This window comes from Anarhichas minor, unplaced genomic scaffold (assembly GCF_050575085.1).
Source record: "Anarhichas minor isolate MPS153535 unplaced genomic scaffold, ASM5057508v1 ptg000025l, whole genome shotgun sequence".
In the NCBI taxonomy this organism is placed as follows: Eukaryota; Metazoa; Chordata; class Actinopteri; order Perciformes; family Anarhichadidae; genus Anarhichas; species Anarhichas minor.
In genome coordinates, this window is record NW_027466471.1 from 9,876,578 (window position 1) to 9,903,043 (window position 26,466).

General features: G+C 41.5%; 2 protein-coding genes across 2 annotated transcripts in view; both read left to right on the forward strand.

Annotated features, from left to right (window-relative positions):
• LOC142957483 (melanopsin-A-like) lies at nt 1–4,733 on the forward strand. Its single transcript, XM_076099356.1, has 9 exons — nt 1–167; nt 1,473–1,606; nt 1,708–1,911; nt 2,204–2,375; nt 2,517–2,678; nt 3,481–3,588; nt 3,731–3,893; nt 4,106–4,243; nt 4,335–4,733. The coding sequence occupies exons 1-9, from the start codon at nt 1–3 to the stop codon at nt 4,731–4,733; spliced, it is 1,647 nt and encodes a 548-aa protein (XP_075955471.1).
• Nucleotides 4,734–15,062: 10,329 nt separating this feature from the next.
• The window catches only part of pdlim5a (PDZ and LIM domain 5a), a 55,192-nt gene continuing 43,788 nt past the window's right edge, over nt 15,063–26,466 (forward strand). The window contains exons 1-2 of the mRNA XM_076099700.1: nt 15,063–15,153; nt 15,589–15,848. Of these exons, the coding sequence (XP_075955815.1) occupies nt 15,750–15,848 (99 nt within the window). The 5' untranslated portion in view covers nt 15,063–15,153; nt 15,589–15,749. The remainder of the gene's footprint in view (nt 15,154–15,588; nt 15,849–26,466) is intronic.

The following is a 26,466-nucleotide window of genomic DNA, read 5'->3' on the forward strand; positions in this document are numbered from 1 at the left end:
ATGTGGTCCACTGAGAGCATGGAGCCAGAGAACGCCCACACCCAGAGAAGCTTCTTCAACAAGGTGGATGTGCCTGACCATGCTCACTACATCGTCGCCTCGTTTGTCTTTGTCATCGGGACGCTGGGCATCACTGGCAACGCGCTGGTTATGTTCGCCGTCTATAGGTGGGTGTGTGCAAGGGATTTGGTTTTACATTTTTGAGTCATCGGTAAGAGGAGCCTGTTCAGGGGAAGAGAACAGGCTCCTCTTATCATTTTTAATGTTGGTCTCTCTTTATTAATCAGAGCCTTGAGGAGACGTTATAATCACTCAGAGATGTGATGGTCTCCCAGAGAGAAGGACAGAGGGACTGGGTTGTGTGGATGTGTAAGTGGGAAGGGTCTGATTGATTTAGGAGGCAAATGCATCTTAATTTAAAGTTGAGCGTTGATTGCTGTCTTCAATTCACTGCAGAGTAAGGGTCAGTATTTTCCATGTCTTTTACTCTCTAGAGGATCAAAGGGGGCGATTAGCATTGAAATAATCCTTGCATTTTAGTGTTCTTGTCAAAGCATCACCTTTAGTAGAATGAGGACTTCATCAGAGTAAATTGGTCCTGTATCCTTGAGAAATACTGTGGAGAATTGTGCTCTTACCCAAATGGAATTATTTGTATGTAGTGTAAAATTTCACTTTACGTTGGTATCACTGGTTTCTTTTTAAGTTGGTCTGAAATGTGTCTGTTTTTTTGGAGAGAGGTGGGGTTTACCGTCATAAATCAAATTTACAATTCAGTTCAAATCATTTGTGAAATTCACACAGTCCATTTAAAGTCACAAAGTGTGACTCTTAAATGGAAGTCAAGAGGATAAACGTGTGTTATTTGTTGTGTAATTTGGACTGCCGTTGACCTTTTATTGTGTTACTTACATTAACGGTTTCACAGAAACTGGGTCAGAGACAGAAAGTGTGTGTGTGTGTGTGTATGTGTGGCCTGGGGCTTTTTTTATTTCATCTGTCCATTACCGTGGCTAGATTAGATGGGGTCTTCATTGTGTTGTGCTGATAATGTGTTTACTGATTCAGAAATGCACATGATGTTATGAGTTCCAAGTAAATTCATTCACACACGAACACACACGAACACGCACACACACAGTGAGAGAGAGGGGGAGGGAGATAATGGTCTCTCAAGTGAGATGTCACCCGATATGATGATTTTCCAGGAATGAAAATGAGTGCCATATAGGCATTCGCACGCACAGACTCATGGTCACACAAACAAACACTAGCAGTGATATAAAAACACACAAACACTTTAATACACATACAGATGTTCAAGACACTCAAAGGATTACCTCACCTGATTGTTTTTGCCGTTCGATCAGAGAGCAGCCACTTTTAATTCAGCAGACGTAGAAACAGAGATTAATTGATGAAGAGCTGTGGTGTGTGTGTGTGTGTGTGTGTGTGTGTGTGTGTGTGTGTAGTAACAAGAAACTCCGTAACCTGCCCAACTACTTCATCATGAACCTGGCGGTCAGTGACTTCCTCATGGCTTTCACACAGTCCCCCATCTTCTTCATCAACTGTCTCTACAAGGAATGGGCGTTTGGAGAGATGGGTAACATGCACTCTTCTTTGTTTTGCAATCAATTTAAGATTGTACATTTATCAAGAGGACATAACATGAAACAGTATTTTGTATGTGTTCCTTCTCTGCAGGCTGTAAGATGTATGCGTTCTGCGGCGCCTTGTTTGGCATCACCTCCATGATAAACCTCCTGGCCATCTCTATCGACCGTTACCTGGTTATCACCAAGCCTCTGCAGACTATTCACTGGGGCTCCAAACGGAGAACCACCCTGGCCATCCTCATGGTCTGGCTTTACTCCTTGGCTTGGAGTCTGGCTCCTCTTGTTGGCTGGAGTGAGTTTTGTCTCCTTTACTTTGCCACAGAGCTGAAGCTCATTAATACAGTATACGTGCTGTGTGAGAGTCTAACAGAAACAGGCAAGATGACCTGTGCTGTAGAAAAACTGATGCAACGATTGATGTAACCGATCCACCTGCAGTTACTCACGTCACTGTGATCTTAATCTACTGTGCCACGAACATTATACATCAAAACAAAACCAAAGTCTGAAGTCAAACGAAACACAGAAGCATAGATGTTTTCTCCTGATATCTTACTTCCTGTGGTTTCACTTCACCCCTGTAGGCTCCTATATCCCGGAGGGCCTGATGACATCGTGTACATGGGATTATGTCACGTACACATTGGCCAATAGGAGCTACACGATGATGCTGTGCTGTTTTGTTTTCTTCATCCCACTGGGAATCATCTTGTACTGCTATCTCTTTATGTTTCTGGCGATACGGAAGACTACCAGGTATTGCAACTCTTATATCAGAGAGTATGTGAACATTATGTGGGTTTTGCTTGTGGACTGCACGTGGAGATAAAGGCAATAAATATGAGTGTGGACAAAATACCACTGTCGAATAATCCACAATGATAATCCTCCCAACAGGGAGGTAGAGCGTCTGGGGACTCAGGTGAGGAAATCCACTCTGATCAAGCAGAAGTCCATGAAGAGTGAGTGGAAGTTGGCAAAGATCGCCTTTGTCGTCATCGTGGTTTATGTCCTCTCCTGGTCACCGTACGCCTGTGTCACACTGATTTCCTGGGCCGGGTAAGACTTCTTTCATAAATGAGATTTTTTTTTCTGCTGCAATGGTTTTAGTGTGCTTGTACATTTCTCGATACTTTATCTTGTACATGTCAGCGTTCTCTGAGGATTCCAACCATTTACTTTTTAATGCATTGAAGGGCGGAGTGCCTGAGTCCACCAGTGGCACTGTGTGTAGTGTGCTCCGCGTGTTAACATGCTAAACATGTTGCTCAATAAGTTGTACATGAAGAAGCTGTTATGGAGTGACTATGGCAGCACATGTAGTTGGGTTTACAACCCAAGTTATAAAGCTTAAACAGACATGAGTTTACAGTCTAAACCACTAGTTTCTAGCAATTTGGGTAAAAATCTCTCCAAAATGGTGTCGAATGTGTCATTATGTAATGTTGTGTCAGCTGGAGGCTAAGTACCCTGGATGAGTGACATACGGTGAAGTTGCTCATAAATCCTGTGCTTATCCAACCCATCACAATATTCACTAAACCACGTCTCTCTTGGGACAAACAGAAGGATGAGGTGTAATTCGAAATCTTTCCCCTGCTCATTCACAGGGGAACGGTAGCCATAGACACACACACACACACACACACACACACACACACACACACACACACACACACACACACACACACAGATCAGATGGACTGAACCACCCCTCAATGGCAGCTGGCACATTTTGGTTAATCCCTGATCCAGTACCCCCCTCTATTATGATACCAGATATAGGAAGAAGAAGGGAACTTTGAGTTGTGGTGTTGCCACACCAGTTTTTTTCTAACTCCTGCTGTTCTGTCTCATTCAGTCATGCCAACATCCTGTCGCCCTACTCCAAGGCTGTCCCTGCTATCATAGCAAAAGCCTCTGCCATCTACAATCCTTTCATCTACGCTATCATACACAACAAATACAGGTAAATGATGAATGCGAGTCATTTTTTTCTGTTTTACCTTCACTCTTTATCTTATTGCGTAGATCTTGTTTTGGAAGTCATAGTTCATCATATGCTTCTTTAAAAGCAAAACGAAACAAATTGTTTGTCTGTATTTTATTAGGATGACTCTGGCAGAGAAGTTTCCCTGCCTGAGGTTTCTGTCTCCCACTCGTCGAAAGGAATGTATCTCCTCCTCCATCAGTGACTCCTCTTACAGGGACTCCATCATTAGCAGGCAGTCTACAGCATCAAGGACTCACTTTATAACAGCCTGCTCTGACATGGTAAACCTTTTTTTCTTACCTGTATTTTATTGTTCTATAAGATCCACTTTTTTTTGTTTTCTTGACACATTTTGAGTTTTACTCATGTTCATGTTCATGTTTTGAGTTGAAGTTAAACTGCATGCTCTATGCATTTGAGGGGAATTACTCTTGTATTATTATGTTTCAGTTTAGTTCAGTTCCGCTCTCATTAACGCTGCTCTGTCCCGCAGGTGTTAAAGGATGTAGAGATGGAGCCTTTGGGAAGGAAGTCAGGGGATTCCTTCAGAAGCATACCATCATACAGACAGTCTTCCAGAGGCAGGTCCTATAAGAAACAATTACAGCAGAAGAACCAAGCAACGGAGAAGGTGAGAAACACTATGTGTAAAAACTGTGATTTCAGCTTCAATTTGTTTTGGGTTGTTGAGAAAACAGTTTTTTTCCCCTTCACATTGCCAGCACCCGTCTACCATGAGGGAACCATCTAACACCCGTGAGCATGAACTGGTTTCCAGCTCTCTCACCGTCGCCTCTCTCCCCTTACTGGTTCTTACAAGGAGGCGCAGCCAGAGTCTGACCGATGACATTTCAGATGCTGGGGAGAAGAAAGGCTGCGTCAGCGATCTCAACAAGAGCGACTCTTTTGATTCCCTGAATTTTGGAAAAGCCCCATTCACTGATCCCAGCTCGCCTCAGGGTGTCCCCCGCATTATCGTCATCAGTCCCACATCTGAAAGCAGCCTCATCAATCATGGCAGTGTCTGCTTAGAGGACAGTGTTGAAGCCATGGAGAACAATGTTTTTGTCATCCAAAACTTCTCATCGGAAGTCTTTGCGGCTGTGGAGCTGCTCCCATGACCAGCTGGATTTGGTTGGACAGTAATTGCCCTCGTACTTTTTGTTATAATTTGTCACCACAGAACACAACTTAGAGGCCCAGATTTGTTTCGCATGTGGACAAAGTATTTCTCCACCAAAAGGAATCATGTGTACCACACTGTTGCTTGGATAACTGGAGAAAGGTTTGTATGCAAAATGAAACAATATGACCTGGCTCTGGTATGCAGTGTGCATTTGTGTGTTTGTCAGACTTTGGCAGGGAAAGGTGCGCCCTTTCCCTGTTTGATTTCCACAAAAAGGACAAGCGTAACAACATATGTTCATGTGTTTGGGGTCCAAGCCTGACAAACCATATTCTTAGTTTAGCTATATGAAACAGTGATGTCAAGTTCTGAGCTGAAATGTTTAGGACATTTTTAGGCATACTTCATGTATTATCTGCTGCAGACTGATAAGAGAGGACATCTATAGCCACCTTAAGGGGAAAAGGAGACAATTTAATCCCCAAAAAGATTTCTGTTCTTTCTGAGTCTGACTCATATCACACAAAAAATGGCTAAAATAACTTGAAGGAAAGAGAGCACAGCAGGAACTTAAAGCGGTGAGGATGTTTTTATAGTATACGTATTCAAGTCTTGTGTCGTGGTAGTAGTTCCTTCGGGCAGCGTGGACCTCTCAAACTTTTCTTTGGCAGGGAGACGGTGGCATAATGAACAGTTGAGTTATTGATGTGAATGCTGGTCAAAAGACTCAGGCAGGGTCAAATGTGTCTCATGCAACCACACACTGTTAACATTTTCCTCGTGATTACTTTGACATGTCTTGCTCTGTGTGGACACAGTGCTTTATAACAAATGCTCCACTGTTTCCTTACACTATTCATATTCATATAAAAACTTTAACTGAACTATGTTTGTTACTTGTGAATGCTAGTGTTGTTGCCAGCGATCTGAGTGAGTGTGCGATTCAAAATCACAGGATAGAAAGGTAGAACTAGTAATGTAGATTTATGTACAGTACACATATGACCAAAGATGTTTGCTGAATTAATATTGTTATTATTGGATGGTACATTTATTACATGTTTTAAAAATCCCTTCTTTTTAGACATAACAGAATCCCTCCAGGGAATGAATGGCATCAACTCTTGCTCTTAACTTGTTGATTATTCCTGTAATTAGTGTAATCCTTCCAGCAAGACTAATTAGCAGCACACAGCAGCAATTACTGCAAGTTCAAAAAATAGCTCTTGATTCACAACTGTTGTAAACATTTGGTGTAACATCTGTATCATCTGCATTTTAACATTTGATCCTTGTGCATCTGTTGGTTTTATACCTACAAACATGATGGGGTAACGAAGGTGAGGGAATGTTGGGGTAGCACTTTTTTCATGTTTGTTCATGTCATGATTAAACACTCTGAATCCACCTTTTGTCACATTTTCATCACTCTGAGAGGAGCACACATGATTACACTTGTATTTCACTGATTGCAAATCCACGGATTACGTTCAATGAGAACACTTGAGGCGAGTGTTCTTTTTTTCTCCAATATCTACATGGCCAAGGTCACTTACGTAATTACTCTGATATCATACCACATAATGTTTATTACTTTTGTTAATTTGATATAGCCCCCCTAAAATGTTCTTCAGCCCCCCCCAAATAATTTGGCATTTTTGGCTTAAAACAAAAGAAAAGAAAACAAAACTTTTGTTTAAATGCAAAACCTCTGTTTAAATGCATTTTTGGCAATTAACTGACTTTATTTTGAATATTTCTTATTAAACGACACGTCTGACTGTCACGTCTGACTGTGTGCCTCTTGTGTATATTTTTGCTCATGCTGCCTCCCCGTCCCTCCCTTCAGCTCTCTTTCCGTCCTGAACTCTCCAGACTTGCCTTTCTTCATCCATCCACCAGATGCCGTCAGACTTTTTCACTAGTCTCAGTCACATGACGCTTACATCCACTTGTTCACCTGTTCCTCATTCCCCAATTATCCCCACAGTATTTATACCAGCCCATCTCCGGTTTGCTCTCTGCTGTTCAGACTCTGAGCGCATTGGCACTGTACGATGCAATCTGGAACCTGAATCCTTTTTGGGTACCTCTCTGTACCTCTCCTGCCCTGTTCCTGTTCACGCAGGATTTTCTGTTACTTCTGTTTGGAATTGCCATCAGCGGCAGTAAGCTTTGTGTCCTCACCTTTCAATAAATCATTGAACTTATCCTGTCTGCCTGTCGGTACCCGGGTCCTTTCCTTGCAGCCTCGTAATCACCTACCTGACAAAGATCATCATATGTTTAAAGCGTCTAAAATGTCAACCTCTTATGAGCTTAGAAAAAAACTGCCATGTTTTCAGCTTTGAGACGCATTTTCATTGCAATTGTATCTTAAGTAGGAGAAATCCAAAAAGTAACACAAACTCAACAAATTACATGGATTTTACTGGACAGGAAGGTTCATTTGAAAAGTTAACTGTAGCAGGCAGGCAAATGTGGAGTGAGAAGCACAATATTTGTGTGCGGGAGTATGGTTACTTTAAATGTAATGGCAGCAAATGGCCACTAGAGGGAGATGGTGAATCATATAACTTATATCCAAAGGAAAGTCAAAGAAAATAGCAAAACATGTCACAATAGCCCACAGCTGTGTAGTAGGTACTGTGTGTTTCTCATTAAATATGCACCTGACACCGCATTCATTCCTATTTGGATCAGAGTTTTAAATGTTTTTGGCTTATTGCATGAAAAATTGCAGCTGGTGTTTGTGAGACTGAAGACGATGGATGAAGCAAGGCTGCCATCCAGTCAAACAATGCGATCCTCTCGGTGCTTATAAGCACAACAACTTTATGACAGACACATGTGCATTAGTGTGTGCGTGTCTGTGTCTGAGTGAGGGAGAGCGAGATTACATCACCATGCAGGGAAGCGTATACCCTTGCAGTGAAACCAAGGCTGCGTCCAACTGAAACTGGAGATACATAATAACCAGTTAACAGGCGGACGCTGCTCTGCCTTTATGTGGACGGATGCGGCCACTTTAATTACAACAAGCCCATCATGCCGGTGCAGGGTGATGCTGTATTTGACCGATATTATCCTGCGAGGAAATCACAGGAAATACATTAATTTAAAAATTGATAAAGTTATTGTGTCTACAGTTTCTTTAAAACGGACATTAACACGGTCACAATGTGTCACTTGATTAAAAGATTTTCTGTTGAGTGTTTTTCCCTCCCCCATGATATGTACAGATGTATTTTAAACGCAAAGAAAACCTTTGCACTCAGGAGAAATTAATGTCGCGAACGTGTTGAACCAACTCTGGGGCTGAGTGCGTGATGACGTTGCTTCATTACTGACGGACCTATCACACAAAGAGCTCAATAAGTGGCGGCGGATCTCTAATAAGCTGTATATTGTCCCAGGACACCGGAGAGTGATAGTAGCACACAGGAGCAGGAGCGAGACACCGCACAACGACACGGTGAGTAAACACCTGCTCAACTCACGGGGAATGCTCTTTCTGCCTTCTGTACTTTATTCAGTGGTCTTTTCCTTGGTGTGTTTTATTTTTGTTTTTTTTACGCAGGGCTATCACGCTTTGGATGGTATTGTAATTGGTTTGTAAATGTCAGTGCAAAAAGAAATAGATTGACTGGAAGAGCTATAGGTTGTTTCTTCTAGAAGCCATAAACCCTGATTTTTGGATTTCAAGAGGCAAACACTGTCATCCAGTCCTGGTGGTGTTAGTGGTTTAAAAAAATACACTTAAAAAAATACACTGATACCTACCATAACAATTGTTATGGTAGGTATCAGTGTATTCTTTTAAAAACTGCTGTTACCCATAAACATATATTTGATTTGTGATGCTGGAAAGACATCAGAGTAAATCTTGAGGTAACCTCATTGCAAAGAGAGTGAAATACAGCAGAAAAAAGTAACAGTGGAAGATATAGTGTATTGACAGAAAGAGGAACAGAGGTGTAGGACGTGTGTGTGGGGGGCAGGGAAGTATTGACGTTGGCTCCTGCTTTAGTTTGTGCTGAATGGAGCAGATGCTTTGACCTCCCCTTGAGACTCTGCAAATACTAAAGCTCTGCCTCTGGTCAGCTGATATATGGGTAGCAATGACAAGTACACACACAAACACACACACACTCTACAGCACTTGATTAAACATAGGTTGAGGTTCAGTTTAATTGTGATTCATTTGTCTTTCATCAATTCTTTACCACCACTTTCTTTTCTTCTCCCCATCATTCTGTGATCTTTGCTGTCCTTCACCTTTTTCTCTTTACGCCCTGCGTTCATTTCTTCCCTCAGTTTCCGCGGTCACAACAGAACAACTCTGCTAGAGAGGAAGGAAGTAAAGCATGGGGAATGCACAGAAGTTATTCCACCAAAATATTGTGTGTGTTTCTTTGTCTTATTTATGTTTATGGGTTTATGGGGGGAAATTTATGCAAAGTGTCAGGAAGTGCACCAGCCATGCATAAGTCATTATCCACTAAAGCCAGTGACATGACACTGAAGCCTTTGTGATGGCTGCAGTCTGATGAAGGCACAACATGAAACGTTATGACATACGGTTAAAGTTTAAAGACTGTCAGCAATATTGCATGCACAACAATATAGAACTTGCCATTTTTTATGCAGGAAATGATAACATGGACCAATCATACCACAATTGTGGAAAGCTAAAGCAACTATACTGCCAAAATTTCCAAAACGATTAATGATTCATTTTTTGTTCTCCAAGATGTTCCTGGAACTGGCTAACCAGTCTGCACAGTTTGTTTTAATTTTTACAGCTGCAAGTAGCTGCTCCATTTTCGTTATGCATTGCACAGTGGGGAAAACATGTCCATCAACACTGGACTGAAAACCTTAGCAGAAGCCCATGGTGCCATCTTTCCGTAACTTAAGCATGTTTGTCATTTTTCCAATCTCAACCCAGGACTGAAGCTTCCCTCCTGTTGGGCTGCTGGCAGCCTGGACTATAGCAGAGGAGGTTGTCCCAGCGTCTGGTTCAAAAATAGTTCAGCCAAATTCACTAACAGTCTCACCGGAGCTGAGAGCGCCTAAACAGAGAACAGAAATCAATTGAGTGACACAATGTGTACTGCAGGTCTTGACTCGAGTCATTGACTTTTAGAGGGCAGCCCTACTGTCAACACCCTACAAGCTCACAACACTAATAGACATAGGTGGATAGATAGTGTACTGCAGTGTGGGACTGGGACCTGCAAGTGTTTGTTGACATTGTTTGCCACAACTCACAGTTTCATGGTTTGAGCCTGACCAGTGGTGGGCTGTGATCAATGTAAAGTTTGTCCTCAGTCTGGTGTGAAATTAAATCTCAAAGTTCATCCTCCGGGGAGCATGAATGTGGTCAGTAAAGTTCATGACAACCTGCTCATTTGATTCGGAAATGTATGCCTGAGGGTGCTGCTACAAAATAAAAGGAGCGCTCAGTGACTCGAGTGTTTATCTGCTTTCAAATAGTAGGTGGGAGGAACGACTAAGAACAGCTGATCTTAAAGCGGATGGTCTCTGTGACATTTGTGTACTGCACGTATCAGAGGGAACTTGGCATTTGGCCTCCCTTTGACTGACCCAGACTTGACTCACACATTAAGCAGTTGTGTGTGTGCTCATGTCTCTGTGCAGCTGAAGTCAGATTTCTTTCAGTTTATCTCTCTGAGGATGAACAATTGTTTGTTGTGAGCTGTCTGTCTGTCTGGTGGGCTGGTAGGCAGGGAGGAATATTTTCCACTGTGAAAGTTATAAATGGTGAGTGAGGTCAGACAGGAGATACAGGACAGTAAGCCCATCTCTGGATTCCAGACAGGCCTTCAGTAGTATTATTATATAGTACACTCAATTATGGAGAGATAGTTCTATCTTGGATGCATCAAATCAAGACCAAATTACATTTTGGGATTGTTCATGGATTGGTTTGGCAGTGAATTCAACTAAATCCTGAGCTGAGCTGAAACCTTGGAAAGACGAGGCTGCTGCCCTGACTCTGTACCCCTAACTGTGCGGTATTTACAGAGATGGGTTGTGGGATTAGTTCGGCTTATATCAGTCTGGAGGGGTCAGACTGATCAGATGGCATGGCAGACAAATACTCTCCCTAATATAAACAACCTTACACATGTTTGTGTGTGTGAATGTAAGGTTTGTATACAGAATAATGCACACGGTTATGATGTTTGTTTTGTTCTTCTGTAATGTCTGTGAGTCCTCTCACTGTTGGTTATTTAGGTCGGGCATGCTCCACATTTCCTCCAAGTCTAACTGGAGGTGACAGAAAAATAGTGACAATGTTTTTCCACACTAAACAAACATGCCTTAAGGTCTAAAGCCAGTTATTTATATTAGTGTATGTTTGCTTTGTCAACTTGCAAGGCAGAATCCCACTGCAAAAATGCAAATTCTTACAAATTACATTTGTCTAATTATTAGTCAAAATATCTCACCTAATATGAGACATAATCACCTAACGAGTAACATTTCTGTGAGATATATATATATAGGGACTTGTTTTTAGACAATGTAATATCTTAAGTGATTCTACTTCTGAGCATTACAGGCTTATTACAACACTTCCTAATACTGGTGAAATATAGCTTGACACAAGTTTTTCTAGCTAATTTATAGATCTCTTTTTATTTTAAAAGGCCTAAATATGACATCGTATTTCAAGAAATCTTACCGAATTTGAATTTTGTTCCATTGGTAGATTATATTGCAAAAACACCTGTTATTTTTTAGTACATTTTAAACTGTAGTATGCAAGATGGGTTACACTAAACTAATTTCGAATATTTGCTATTCAGACCACAGCTGTTGTCTTCCGCTTTGACCTGAAACATATGATTTATACACAAGAGAGATTGGTTGTATGCTGGGACCTTTTAGCCCATGTGTGTGTGTGTGTGTGTGTGTGTGGGCAGCTGGCAGAATATGCGGGTGGTGGGGGCCCCCTTTTTATTCACGTGGATGATGCATTAAATGCCATTCAGAGGGGCAGATTGTCAAAGCATTAAGGGGTGGGGCTTGTCTCAATGTGTGCATGTGTGCGTGTGAGCGTGTGTGTTTTCCCTACGGGGCTAAGCTGTGATCATTAAGCATGTGGAGAGGTGAGCATATGGGGACTGGAATAGACCATTTGACAGAACAAAGGACTGGCAGGGTGCCTGAGGTTTCGAGCTATAGCGCACTCTCTATTGTTAGTGTTTGATATCATTATCCTTTGGACCACAAATCTCCTTTGTTGTCTCTGTTGCAGTTTTTGGCCATTGGCCATTTGTGACAATACAAGCAATTGATCAAATGTTTTGAGACAGTGAAATAGACTGGTGGGCCCCTGGGAGGGCCCATATTTTAGAAATTTTATCTTCTTGAGACTCAAAACAAGTGCTCTTGTCACGTGGGAATGGACATTGAAACATGACCCAACAGTAGTAGTATAGTACTATTATACAAGTGAGTCTAAACGGGTACAATTAGCGCTAAATCCACAATATTAGTCCCTATAGTGACTATATGTTTTTACCTTAAAGGGGCATTTTGTATGATTAATCTCCAAAAAGAATGACAAAGCACCTTGATAGAGGTGTTCGTCTGTGGAGACTTGTTGCTTTTCTAGCTTGATGTCACTGGTCAAAACTTTTATACTCAGTAGTAGCTGTCCTATAGCACAGCCTAAAATAAAAGGACAAAGTAGAGGAACTTGGATGACTTTAGAGAAGCCAACGTTGGTTTCCTTTAAAGCCGTGCTTTCATTGCTGTAGCTTCATCAAAAGAGGCTAAAACCCCACTCGGCTAGAGATGGCGGGTACCATGATGGTGGTTATCAGCTGTTTTTGTTAAAAGGGGGTTTCTTCTTCAAGCTGCGAGCGCATTCTCATAAAGAATAGGCTTTTGGTGCATTCGCTGCAATACCAGCAGACTTCAGCAAATTAAAAGTGGTATGGTATGAAGGAATTATGTTTTTACAAACGACGCATCACATCCATACGCTGGTGCTGGGCAACAGTTTGGCTGAAATGTATTTATTATTTGGGGAATACATAACATGCAAGTGTTGTTTAATAATTAAATATACAAAGAAATATAATTCCCGATGACACTGTAAAAATGTTCATATTAACCGTTTGGACTTTTGTTACACAATTGAATCAATTTCAAACAGTTTCATTCTTCTACCATTCGCCTCCCAGATTGTCATTTCTCCAACAGGTTATCTAGTGATCTAGCCAGGTTAAAAGAGAGCCACCTTCGTAAACCGAAAACTCTGGCTTCAACATACCTTGCTAACCCACCAATCTCGCTTTGTGGTACGCCCCTCTGATTTCCTGTTGTTCTCTGTTTACCTTGGATACCCCTGACCTTAGGGCGTACAATGTTAAAATGTGGGACCTCATCTAGAGAGGAAAGGACAGGATGTTATAGTAACTGCTGTTGTGGCTAATCAGCAGTGTGTTTTTGATTAATTTAACAGGATAGACTGCTGGCATTAATCTGGTTACTTAAAGGTTAGCTCCCATGGTGTTCACCATAGCATCAACCAAGGCTAACCAGGGCTCACTCGTTATCCATGTCATCTCCATGTATAAAGATGTGGTTAGTCCTTTTTACAACACGCATGAGCAACTATCTGTGCTATAGCTTTCAATAAACAAGTGTAATTGCATTCACTGTCCAATTTAAGTTAACCCCCTCAGCTCTGCAGAGGAAACTGTGTTAATGACTCCACCGTCTCTGCTCCTTCCTATTGCTCTGCTGTTGTTAAACCTGGCCGTGCTGGAGTCTGTGTTAGACTCACTGTGGGAACGTCCATTTAGCAGGTTAATGTAGAGCATCCTGTGTTTATGTGTGTGACTTTGTGTATTTAATCGTCTCACACTGTGTATCCGTCATGATGTTGCCTTATGAAGAGTGCTAGAGGCAGGTTCCATGTAATAGTTAGCCTGCTTGCTTCTCCGTCTTGTCTCTCTGTCTTAGTTCTGTGTGCACTTTCTCTCTCTTCTGTCTGGAAGACCGTCCAGTCTCTGTCCAGCCACCTCCTCTAAGCTCATGTGCAACTTATTTTTCAAGCTATCCATCTCCTCTTTGATATTTGCTGAAAAAGTATTTCGATCTAGCAGTGCAGTGAACACAGTGCGGAGCTGTGACTTGGCTAGAGGCACTGTGTGTGTGTGTGTGTGAGAGAGAGTTTTGTCAGGGCCAAGAAAGGAATGGGATAAGTGTTTGATTGAGCCACTACAGTATCAGTCTAAAGTCAATATTGATCTGTCTGGGCTAGAAAAGCGGGAATGGACAAAAGCCAGTGAAGTGCAGAAGGAGAAGAACTGCCAGCTGTCCCGACACAAATAATGAGGAAACTGATAAATAAGATGGAAATGATGGTGCTGCACATATAGGCATTTGATTGCTTACTTCTCTGTAGCAAAATGTACAGATATTGAGGAAGAGATGGGTTATCCTTGCCACTTCGATTTTTAAAGAGGGAGCGGTAGAGGCATACCACATAAAACGGATGTATCTAGTATCAAGCAACTCAAGCTGATTAGTTTAGGACAAAGGAGCTATGGTATAGAAAGTAGCATCTAAAAAATAAGGTGACAGTCAATTTAATGCCAAATGTTTAAAAAGTCAGTGTGACATCAACTGAAGAAGAGTTTCATCCTTGTCTTATTCATACTGGGGCATCGGCGCAGCAGTAGTGAAACGACCACGTAATAGGAGTTGAACAAGGTGATCCTGAGCTTGTATCAAGTCACCATCACCCCGATGTATCATTTAAGGGTAACCTTTGAGAGACATTTGGATGAAAGCCTTTGGGATGTGTCCTCGGGTCACGATCTGGTTCCACCTTAAATGAAGCAGCCTGCAGCATTGAGTCAATGTTCCCAAAATATCTGGATGAAAGATAAACTGTCCTCTCCTTTGCCCCTCTCTCCCTCCCCTCGTGATTTTCTCTGTGTGAAGTGCTCCCACGCTCTTTTCCTTAATCCCCCCCCCTTTTTCGTCTCCCCCTTAGTTTTTTTCAAAGTGTCTCCTCCCATCCCCTAATCTCCCCACTTCATATCATCTCCCTCAGTTCTCCTCCTCTTCTGTGTCCCACTCACTCCACCCACGGTTGATTCCCCTCCTCTTTCTCCTCCCTCTCTCCCAACCTAACCTCTACCCGTTCTTCCTCTCGCCTCCCTCTTCTTCTCTCCCCTCCTCCACCTTTCCCCTCCCCTCTGTCATTAGCTGGTATATAAGAGCATTGCATCCTTCTCTGCCTCTCTCACACACATACAGTGTGTCTGCCGGGAAAGGGATAGTCAAGGGGAAACTAGAGATTACATTGTCTACCTGCCTGTGAAGGAATTATTTTCCACTCTGGAATTTCCATTAAAAAGGTACAGCATTTTCCATTAACAATTTAATAGCACTAAATAGTGTGAACTGTTATGCAATTAAATGAATGTTAGCTGTGTAATTGTGCTCTTGTGAGGTATTCCTGGGGGGTGTTGTAAGTATTTTATGCTCCTGAACTGCTGCAGCATACTCGAGTAGCGTTTGCATGTATATGTGTTCATGTTTTCGCCTGCTTACAAGTGTGCATATTGTTTCATAATGACATTTTAATAATTTTTGAAAATTTGAACCATGAAAATTCATGTTGAATATGTGCATTTATTTGTGTGTTTACTGAGAGTCGCTGTATAAAATTTCCTTTCCACTTGTGCTTCCTGTACCCTCCCTCACTAGATTTTTCTTCCCTTTTCACTTGTTTTATACAAGCCATACAATGACAAATCCGATGTATGCTTTTCCTTCCTATCTTCCCTCAGATCTTGCAGCAACACCCTAAACGGCCATATTCTTACCAATCATCAACACCCTCTGACATTACTACTATCACCTGATCTGCAACACATTTTCCTGCCGTCACCATCATATCACTTGTCAGTGACATCGACGCCGAGCTAATTTGACATCGCCCAAGGAGACCATGAGCAGCAACTCCAGCGTCACGCTCTTAGGCCCGGCCCCCTGGGGCTTCAGGCTGCAGGGAGGGAAGGACTTCAACATGCCCCTCACCATCTCCAGGGTAAGACTAAAACACGCACACTTTGACACACACGCACCCGTGATTATACGTCTGCTCCGACACGCTATCTGCTATGCGATAAAAGCGCATGTCCTGTCTCCAAACTCTTTCATCATAGTGCAGCTGCAGAATGACATCCCAGCAATGCCACATGGCCTATAAGTGATTAAAAAGATGAACACTGGTTAGCAGCCCCCCCTTTCCTTCTTTTCACCACCTCCCCCCCACCCCACTTGCCAAAGCTCAGCCGAATCATTCGCCATCCGTCATGTATCGACCACACGGGAAACCTTTTCTCGCTCTCCACGCATTCCACTTCACTTTGGAGTGTCTGTGGCAAAAGTGCCGCAATCAAATCTTGGCTTCAGCCCCTCTGCTCCAACAAGTAACTTGATGGTCCCTTGGTTTCTGTGGCTTTCGGTGTCTACTCCCAACGTTACCCCTTGTTGCCCTCCCAGTCTGCGGTTCATTCACACATTAAAGTTCACACAAATATGTTTCCCCCATCGCTTTAACTAATGATCCTGAAACGGATAATCCCGCTCGGGCTTCTGTTCCGTTCTGCTTGGACAGTGCAGCTTCACTGGCACACACAAAGTACAGTGGAGCATGCATGCGCTGCGCCCACATAGACCATTCTAGTGCATTCCCACGCACACACTCACAAATCACTAGAACTGGCAGTGTATAGACTAATGACAACATGAGACTGATGATGAATGCCTTGCCAGGTCCTGTGCCAATCCCCCTTGGGGCCGCTTGGGGTTGCCATGTTGGTGTTATTACATTGGATGTGATACTTTTCCCACTAACTGAAGCCATGTGGATTCTTACCACAGTTGTGTGTTTGTGTGCGTTTGTCTACGGGAGTGTGTGCCTGGACTCAAAATTATGGAAGACGCTATCTGAGTAACAGAGAGAAAAAAAGGATAGACAGAAGGCAGAAATAGAAAAAATGAAACAAAGGAGATTAATTCTGATAAAAAATATTCTGCATCGCAAAAAATTAATTCTGAAGAAATCATGTTGATAAAATGGATACAAAATAGATGATAAATGGAAATAAATGGCGATGTTGACATTGGTCAGTAAAGGTTTTCTTATTCCCAAGAAGTTAGCAGTAACTAAACTATAATTGTCTCAGCATCCCACTCTGACCTTTACTGCAGTATCACAATGACCGTTTTATGGTTTGAGGTTTCAAGACATTGGCAGTGTGAGCAAGCGCTGGTGCAGTTAAAATAAATGTTTGTTAAAATAAATGTTTGTTCAGTCTGCTTAAGACTGTAAAGTGCACCGCAAGTAGATTGTGTGACTTAAAGGTATCATTCCTTCATCCCATCATACCCTCCTATTTGTTTCTGTCTCTCTCTTTTTCATTAGATCTAATGTAAGATATGACTCACTTCTTACAAACAATATAGTTTTCAGTCTATTCAAGAACCAAACCAAACCTAATCGTATTAAATCCTTTTTATGGTTGACGAAGGGCAGTGCTTCTGACCGCTGATCACCCATAAACACTGTGCGTTTCTGCTGTGTGTTTCACACACATTGCTCTCTGCCAGTCCAACCATGGAGTTGGTTCCACGAAGGGGTAATAAGGGAACGCTGCACTCCTGCCAAACCACACTTAGCCTCACAGCTGCTGTTGCTAAGCTCTATACGTATGCGGATGTACGGTGTGTGTTGTTTACGGCATATGTCATAGCCATGGTATAACCACATTGTACCGGTACTGCATCTGAGGGTCGAGTGAAGGTGTAACCACAACTGTACGTCCTGAGTGTCTTTTTACAGTCTAATTGGCCATGATTGACAATACTGCTTCTCAAAGTGCCAATGAAACGTTTTAACATGGCAACCTAGTTTGACATTGTCCATGAAAAGAGATATTTGGAGAAGAAAGGAAAAGATTTTAGCAAAAGCAGGCTGAGTGAGGGAGTGGGGTTGCTAAGTTCTCCTTTAACATATTTATTGATAGCCTGCATCACCTTGCAGGCAGAGTTTTCCACATTAATCTATATACAATACTGTACATTGTAATGCAGGTACTGTTCAGCAAAACAGCTGGACGTACTGGTGTAAAACAAGTAAGAGTCTTGTTCAGAGACAAGTGGCTGATGACGGGCTTAAAGAGAGCAATGGATGTGTAAGCTGTAATAGTTTAGATACACGATTGCCTCAATCGGTGGCAGACTTAATACCTTGCCTTTTTGAGAAGCAACCATTTAAGTTAATGGATATGCTGCTAAAAAGATGTTTGTAGAAAATGGCCTGCAGAAGTACTCCTGTAAATCCTTATTAAAACCATTTATCTTGCAATCCATTTACTTGTTTAACAGATCAAAGGATTTTCAAGAGCAAGGTCCCTCATGTGGGGAGGCAGAAAATAGCTGCCCTCGATTCACAGTTAAATTTATAACACGGTGAATCAATATTTAAACCTTTCTGCCCACTTACAGGATCCCCCAGGGGAGCAAGTGCATTAAGATTCTGAAAATAGACGCATCGTTTCTCAGGACAGCTCCCTGTGACCGCACCCACTCATGAGACAAATTGATCTTGGATCTGTACCCCTGTGTTACGAGCTCCCGGGTCCAGGCTGAATATTGACCAGAGGGCATCTTGGGTATTTTAGAGACTCCCAAGTACAAACTGCAACATTATGCCAGGAAGTGTCGATAATAATGCATCCATCTGTCGTCACTGCATGAATCCTTCCTCTAGAGCTATACGTAGAAATTTCTGTAATGATTAACTTTGAAGAATTGTTAATCACAGGAGATAGAGTTTGTGCTGTGAATACAGCAAGGTGAGTGGAACGCTAATCTATATTAATACCTTTTCATGGAAGAATGCAGTTCTTGGAACTCAGCTATGGCTGCCTCCTGCCTCCAATGCTTCAACAGGCGATGATAACAACTGAGCAAATGTGATGGGTCTATTTCAAAGAGTGTTCAGTTCTATACAGTCTCTGTCTTTTCTCTCTGCATTACTGCCTCCCTGCCTCTATTTCCCCCTCTGACAATACCTGCTATTGCACTCGCATCGCACCACTGTCCAGGTCTTTGTGCCTTAACCTTTCATACCAGACTACCAGAGCCAGATGACAGACTTATTTGACCTCAATCTATCTTAATCAAACAAGTCCTGTGCTTCCCTCTGTGTATCTATCTATCGTTGTAAAATAGAGCCAGAGCCAGAATCAACAACTTATCATTTCCTCTCCCACAAATCAACCTGTCAGTGCTGATGTGTGTACTTGTTGGCACACATTTGTTATATTTGGAGAATGTAACAGACTGGACTTTTCTGCGTTCACTGCAGCGCGATACTGAATCTTACACCCCTTAACATTTGTGAGACCTGATGTTGCATTCCAAGATTTGGTGTTCAGTTTTTGTGGCTTTTTTTTTTATGCCACTAATCTTTTATTATTACTAGTTATTTATAAGCATTTGTGAGGTTGGTTGGCATCATTATAGCTGTGATGAGTTGAGAGAAAAGAGGAGGATTACTTTATGAAAATGCGCTCATACCTTCAGATTGTATGTTGACAGTTATCTGGTCCTACTGGTGACCTCACTAGGACATTTCTGTCTTCACCGGTAATGGTGCTGACTAATCCATCGTAAAAAGCCCTATCAGTGTCGCACGTGCCAGTACAGAAACCGTGCTGAAGTTAAAATCACGCCGTGAATCCTCTCAGGTGTTGATACAGTTTTTCATTCAGGGTCACACTATCTTACACTAGTTGAAATGACTCGTGTAAGTGAACAAACCTTACTATAGCGATCAATTGAAGGACATGACAATAAAATATACTGAAAGAATCATCCTTTAAAAGATGTTTTTTTGAAGGGTGCTGCTTTAGTGTAACTGGAATGAACAGAAATATAAGAGGCCAGAAAATGTTTCTAACGGTGACGGACAAGCACAGCCACTAGAGTGAATTCACATTGAAGAGTCTTGAATACCATATTGTCTAATGTGGTTATAATGTATTCTCCACAGTAGCTAATCTGGCCGTGTGCCTTCCTCTCAGGATACCGGCCTCATGTCTGGTATCGTGTTTATTCATTATAATATTGGTTGACTACAAGATATGATAGACAACTGTTAATGGCTGTGGGCTAGGAGTTCAATAGAAGGGAAACAGCTGGAGCTATCGTCTTTCCTCTTTGGCTTTTAGGTATTTGCTCTTGATGCTTTGTTTGGACGTTGTTCAGCGGACTCTGGACCCTGACGTCTCATTCCTACTGGCAGAATAGAGAAGAATTGAAGTAGTAGTAGAATAGAAGACAAAGTTGGCCATTTGGTTCTCTAATGAATGGCTTATGTAAGGGACCTTGCATGCACTGCTGTGTTTGCAATGAGGCTTCTCTAAATACGCAATTTTAAGATATTGTTCAACTGCCTCATTGACCAGAAACCCCTTGATTTTCACACCTTACTAAACATTTAAGCAGTTTTCATTCCCACAGTCTCTGAATGGATTTCTCACCCCCTGAGCTACAACTTGATTTAAAACACACTCAAAATATAGGAAAAATAATTGTTACCCTATATCATTTTAATGTTTTTTGGCAAGGTTTTTCCTTTCAGATGTTGAATAATAACGTTCCAATTAGAACATATTACAAACAAGTTCAACATGATTTAACCTGTAACTTAAAACCACGATTAATTACAGCCTCTGTAAGTGTGTGTGCCACTGATGACGCACACTCTGGGTTCATATGGAATAATAACAATCCAGTCTTGTGTTATTATGGCTGTATTCCTGAGTGTGTGTTCACCAGCCTTGCCAATTGCTAAGTCCCGCAGCGCCATGACGATCACATCATTGAGTCTGGGGCCATGAATACTGGCTTGTTCGCTTCTAGTTTATAAAGTAGTTCGTTTTTTACAACGGGAAATAATGTCATGTGGATTTGTTGATTCTGGTCCTGTGTGTGGTATAATAATATAGCCCTCTGTTACATATGTTACACTGTTACTGTAACTCCCTCACTTCATTTACATGTGAAGGAGACATCCAGCCGTCAACTTAAAGAAAGTGTCAGTTTATTTTGTTGGTGTTTACTTCTCCTTGATCTGCCTTGTCTACAACTACTCATAGAGTAAATTATATCTTATTTTTTCCAAAATGTATTCATTTATTGGTACCCTGTGGAGTTGTTGATCCTTAGTGCATATGAAGCAATGTTGTTAAGAGTGGCTCCCTGCTGTGGTACACATACATACGCATTCCTGCCAGCTGTGTCACACAATTCCACTTATCTACAGGTGGCAGTAAAGTGCCAAGAAATGCAGTAACTTCCCAGCAAAAGCAGGGAAGAAGAAGACTAAATGTGCACGTAAACAATGCAGCTTTCAAAATTTCCAAAGAAGTTATTTCTGCAACGGTTTTATGAGGAAGTAAATCCATTCGAAACGTTTGTTAGACCTCACAGATACACGATGTGTTTAGGTGAGTATCACTGAATGTAAACAGACACTTTGACTACAAGAAAACTCCACAGGGCACCTTTAAGCACGTACTCTCAGCTTCAGGTTTAGTGCATGCATTGTGTTGTTTTGGGATTAAGAATAGAATCACTGCGCTGACTTTGCAGCACGTTGATGGACATTATCTGTAACCTTTTTACTGAAACAATTATTTGAAATCCCATATCAGAGGAATCATTGTATCTAATAATATCAAGAGAAAGCAGCTTAATCTTAATAAGGTTTATCAGATCGTATCAGAGGTGGATTATGCTTGAATGGGGGCTTCTTGTAAGAATGGCAGATCTCTCTCTGTCTCTCTCTGTCTTGTGCAAAGCTTTGTTTAATGTATACAATGTGTTTTTGTGGTTTTGGCAGCTGTTGCTGCAGTGAGCTATCATGCCAAATAACCTTTCCTTAATAGGGTCTCACATTCACATACAAGTCAGGAAGTGATTATTAGACACTGGTGTGCACACACAGCTTTAAGGAAAGAAACCTTTTCATTAGATTGAAAGTGTGTGTGTGTGTGTGTTAGTTATTATTAGAGTGCCAGCATGGGTACACATGTGCAAACACACACCATGCATATACTGTTACATAATTTAGAGAGATCCACTAGTTACCCAGAGTCTCTATTCTTTTCTCCATGTGACGTGTATGGCATACTCATACTTCAGGCATTTTGTGGTGACATATGACTAGCCAGCAGTAATGTTTGATGTACATTTCTATGTATTAGTAATGCAATGGTCTCTTTTAGATTCTTTCAACTGATGATCATTTTCAAAAACTCGACTTTTAACCCCGAAGCAAACAATCTGCCAGCGTCAGACTCCTTATAACAGCTGAAGAAGAGCAGTGGATTTTGTTGGATAAACAATATATCCTGTTTCAGGTATTCCCATGATGCACTTGATATTACTGCATGATTAACCTCATTCAGGAGCATACATTATGAATTAAACGTTGCCTGACACAGTTTAATAAGTGTTACTGATGGATCCAGCTTCGTTGAGGTGATGTCTGCCTCAGCTTCTGTCTCCTGCACTTTCTAGATCTTCCCTTCCCTCTCTTTTAACTTTTTCCATCTCTATCTCTATGTCTCCTTCATAAATGCCACAGTAAAAATGATCACAGTAAAAGAAAATATCCGGCCTGAGAGGAATAAGTATTTCCAAAGGCTGGCATCTTATGGCGTCTTTTGTAGATTTCTGAGTTATGAGGAACAATCTGGATATTCGTGTTTCGATCATAGGGTGAGTCAATCTGTCACTCCTTGTGCTGAAAGCAGCCATTGTTCAGAGCACTCTAACAGGTCAGTGTATGTTCAAACCAGACAGTGTTTCAGCACCCCGGCTAGCCCTTATTGCTATGTGTTGGAACCAGCTTACTTTTTCAGAGCACTTAAATCAGACGGCGTATGTGTTGAAAACTGACGTTGCTGGAAGCATAATGGCAAGTTCATCTGTGAAAGCTTTCACACGCTGCATGTGTTTTTCTCATTCTTTTGAGTGTTTTATATAATATATAATATGGCAGGGAACTTCTACACAAAGGTAGTGTATGTTGAAAAGGCAGAATATCAGGTATTTTATGAAGAAAATAAGTTAAAGCACATATACCAGCTTTTATAAATTGTGAATTTTTTACCTTTTATGAAGATGGAATGGGTAACTTCATCTAACAGAACCTCGAGCGACTGTAGGAATAATGTGATTTGTTAGTTTTTAAAGGCGCAGACGAACAATGTCGTCCTGCCGATAGGGGTGTCCGATCAGAAAACACTTTGTGTCGTACTCAACGGCTGTTACCTACAATGTTTTTGTTATTTGTTTTAGAGGACCACCTGATGAATGTAAGTACAATGTCCACTTTCCTTTTAGCTCTGTTTAGCTCTTTTACTAACTTCTAAAAAACAAATATCTGCAGTCTTTAACTATCTTGATGCTCCACTTTGAATGAAGAAAATCTTTATCAGGGCATAACAGTGAGCTTTTTATGAGAAGGATTTTAATGCAGGCTTCTTTGGCAACTTAAGTCACCATTTGTCATAGTGAGATCAACAAGTCCCAGCCTGACAGGAAATTAGAAAATTCCAACACTGTTAATTCCCTTTTCTCATCTGGTTTAGTTGTCTCAGTGTTGGGGTGTTTGTATTCAGAGGGTTATTCATATAAGTCATGGTCAAGTGTTGACGGATGTCCCTGCACATTCGGAGCAGAGCTCAGCTGCTGTCGGCGCGCATGGATATATCTTGTACTGTATTACGGTCTCCAGTGGATTTGTGCGTAGTGTTAAAGCTGCTGTTTTCTGTCATGGCCACAGCAACAGAGCTATAAATCAAATACCCCGGGAAACTTGAAGTGCTTGGCTTTTTGCATATAGATTATTTACATTTTTTTGTTTCTGATTTTCTCAATGATTTGCTGTCTTTGATATGAAAATTGAAACTACTTTGAGCTCCGAAACCTTTTTTAAATCATAGTGATTGAAACCAAATGTTTTCTTTTGGAAACGGATATCCCGCCAGCACGACCCATTTCTTTAGACTTATTTGGAATGAGGACATACAGATTAAATAATTTCAACACAAATGGAACCTTTTTATTCTGTTTGTCGTATGGACCGTTGTTCAGAATTCGCTGAACTCTCTGGTATGGATGCAGGTTACTTTGCAAAGTTAGGTTGAGTGTTCCTGTATGGATGAAGAGAGAGAGAGAGAGGTGGGGTGGGGTAGTGGTTATGTGTGTAGGGGGCAGGAACCGAGCACTAATTGGGGGAAAACATGTAATTGATCATTTTGTGGCGAGCATTTGGTCCCTGATGGTGCCAGAGTGGTTAGCATGAACACACCCCTTGAGATGGGTCAAAATGCACAGAGAAGAAAGAGCCCACAGATTCAGCAGTTTCTTTTCTCCTTCCCCTCTGTTTCTGCCTTCCTTTCCATCCACGCAATTCTAATCAGTGTCAAGTCGATCCCTCATTACTCTGTTCTTCCTGCCCTCTGTGGTTGTGAGTGGTGGTGAGTGATGTTGCGTGTGTTGGGATAATATGACTATAAAAGGTTGGGGCCGCAGAGCCTTAACACTAATCCGGGTGCAGAGTCTCTTTTATTAGCCCTGCCTGTGTCTGTCTGTCTTTGAGTGTGAGCGGGAGACAAAGATAGAGACAGAGGAGAGGGACACAGAGGGGGATGTAACGCACCAAAGACGACTAAACCCACATTGCACCTCCTCATCCTGGACTGTCATTTCTCATTCAGCTGAAACAGATTTTCTTGTAGAAGCTCCAAATACAATAGCTGCACTTGAAGTGATGTATGGTGGGTAAGAGTAAGAGCCACTTCATAGCTAGAACAACCACAGAAAGTGGGCTGTGTGTGCATGTGTGTGTGTGTGTGTGTGTGTGTGTGGTGTGTGTGGGGTCTTTTTTTCCACTGTGTCAAAAGAAACAAATGACCTCAGTCCCCTTTGGTCACACGTGGACCTTCTGTCTGACCAAGAATGGTCAGAATCACAGCGGCAGCTGCGTTTTTGTTCTCCAAGGACTTCAGTAATATCTAAGCACCTTTTTGTAACCAGTATAACAAACACACTTTACCAAATTGTTAGAAAAATCAATATGATATCGATATTTGTGAAAGACATTTTGCAGTGATACCCTCACACTTGGATACAGTGCTTTGGCATCATGGGAAAAAGACAAGAGATACTGAGTGTAACATACGCACATCTTCAAATGTGTCCCCGTCCTCCCTCAGCCTCCTGATAAGAATGTCTCTGGTTGATATGACACATGCTGCCACCAATGTATCGCCCTGTTTGTTGGTGACGGTGACTTTGAGTTCAAGACGGTAATAAAAAAAGAAAAATTGACAGATGCTAAAACAATATTTCAGATCAGAAAGTCAACTATCAGACACAAACAAAAAGGTCTCCTTACATGGTATTATATTATATATATAATGAAACACAATTAAACTCTTTCTCCTGTTTTTCTATCAATGACAACGTTATATTTGTGTCACCATCACTTTAATCATTTAGAAATAATCTGCCTCACCTGTATAAATGCACTTCAATAGCACATACGTTAACTTTCCAAAAAGGAAACGGGGTGAGTTACAACACATAAATATAGAACACAATTACACATTTAATCTAATTGGATTTGATTTGGGTGTGGGCTCCACTTGTGTGCCTGTTAAGTGGTTAGTTGCCTCGCAACTGTTCTCAAACACTTGTTTACTAAATCTGTTCAGCGTTGCTCACAAATAGATGGACGACAACAGCGGTGATGGTTGTGGAAAATGTTATTTTTGTTCCCAGCATGATTATAGTTATACTATATTTAACATTTCCGTCAAGAGCTGAATTGATACAGTACAGCATTTGTGCACATTGGAGCCATATTGACCAACAAGGTTGGTGTTAATACAAGCCCTGTTGTTCAGCATGAGTTCCTCTGTGTGGCTTGAGTCTGGGTCAAATTAACCAGCTTCCCCCAGAGTGGAAGTGCAGCAATTAAACTTTGTTTGGAGGCAGATATTTGAAGCATACCTCAAAAATCATGGGACACACTGAAAACCAGAGACAAGTGGAGAGCATGCATATTTTATGATGCGTGCAAACTAAGAGATGTCTGGCTTCTAATTGCTGTTACCTCAAAGCCAATAAAACGGGTATGTGTCTGCAACGTGCAGCGTCGTACCTTTAGCTATTTGTCACCTTTTTAACAGCATTTTGTTCCGAGTATAATGACATAATTGCTTTTTACTGGCACTAGATTCACTTTAGTTGATGTTAAGTGTGCGTCAAGATAAGCTTAGTTTGTTTTTGTTTATAGAAGCAGACATGACACAACTCCAACCTCTTGGTTACACTGCTGATGTTGCCCTTTGCTTTTTGTAATATAACTTAACTTTCAATGTTCAATAAAACATTTTTGGCCATTTAGCTTTCTGATAGATGTTTCATACTTGTATACTGATTAAACAATCTCTTAGTATGGATTTTCATTAAACAACCTACCAATTAACAATGGCTACATACAGGAGAATTTGGACACACGGATTGCATTATGGCTGTGACCTTTCTTCCCACACATGCTGTGGTTAATTTGA

Coding starts and splice junctions, on each gene's coding strand:
- LOC142957483 (XM_076099356.1), top strand. CDS start 1: ATGTGGTCCACTGAGAGCATGGAGCCAGAGAACGCCCACACCCAGAGA. Junction 1,607..1,707: donor ATGGGCGTTTGGAGAGATGG/GTAACATGCACT, acceptor CCTTCTCTGCAG/GCTGTAAGATGTATGCGTTC. Junction 2,376..2,516: donor GCGATACGGAAGACTACCAG/GTATTGCAACTC, acceptor TCCTCCCAACAG/GGAGGTAGAGCGTCTGGGGA.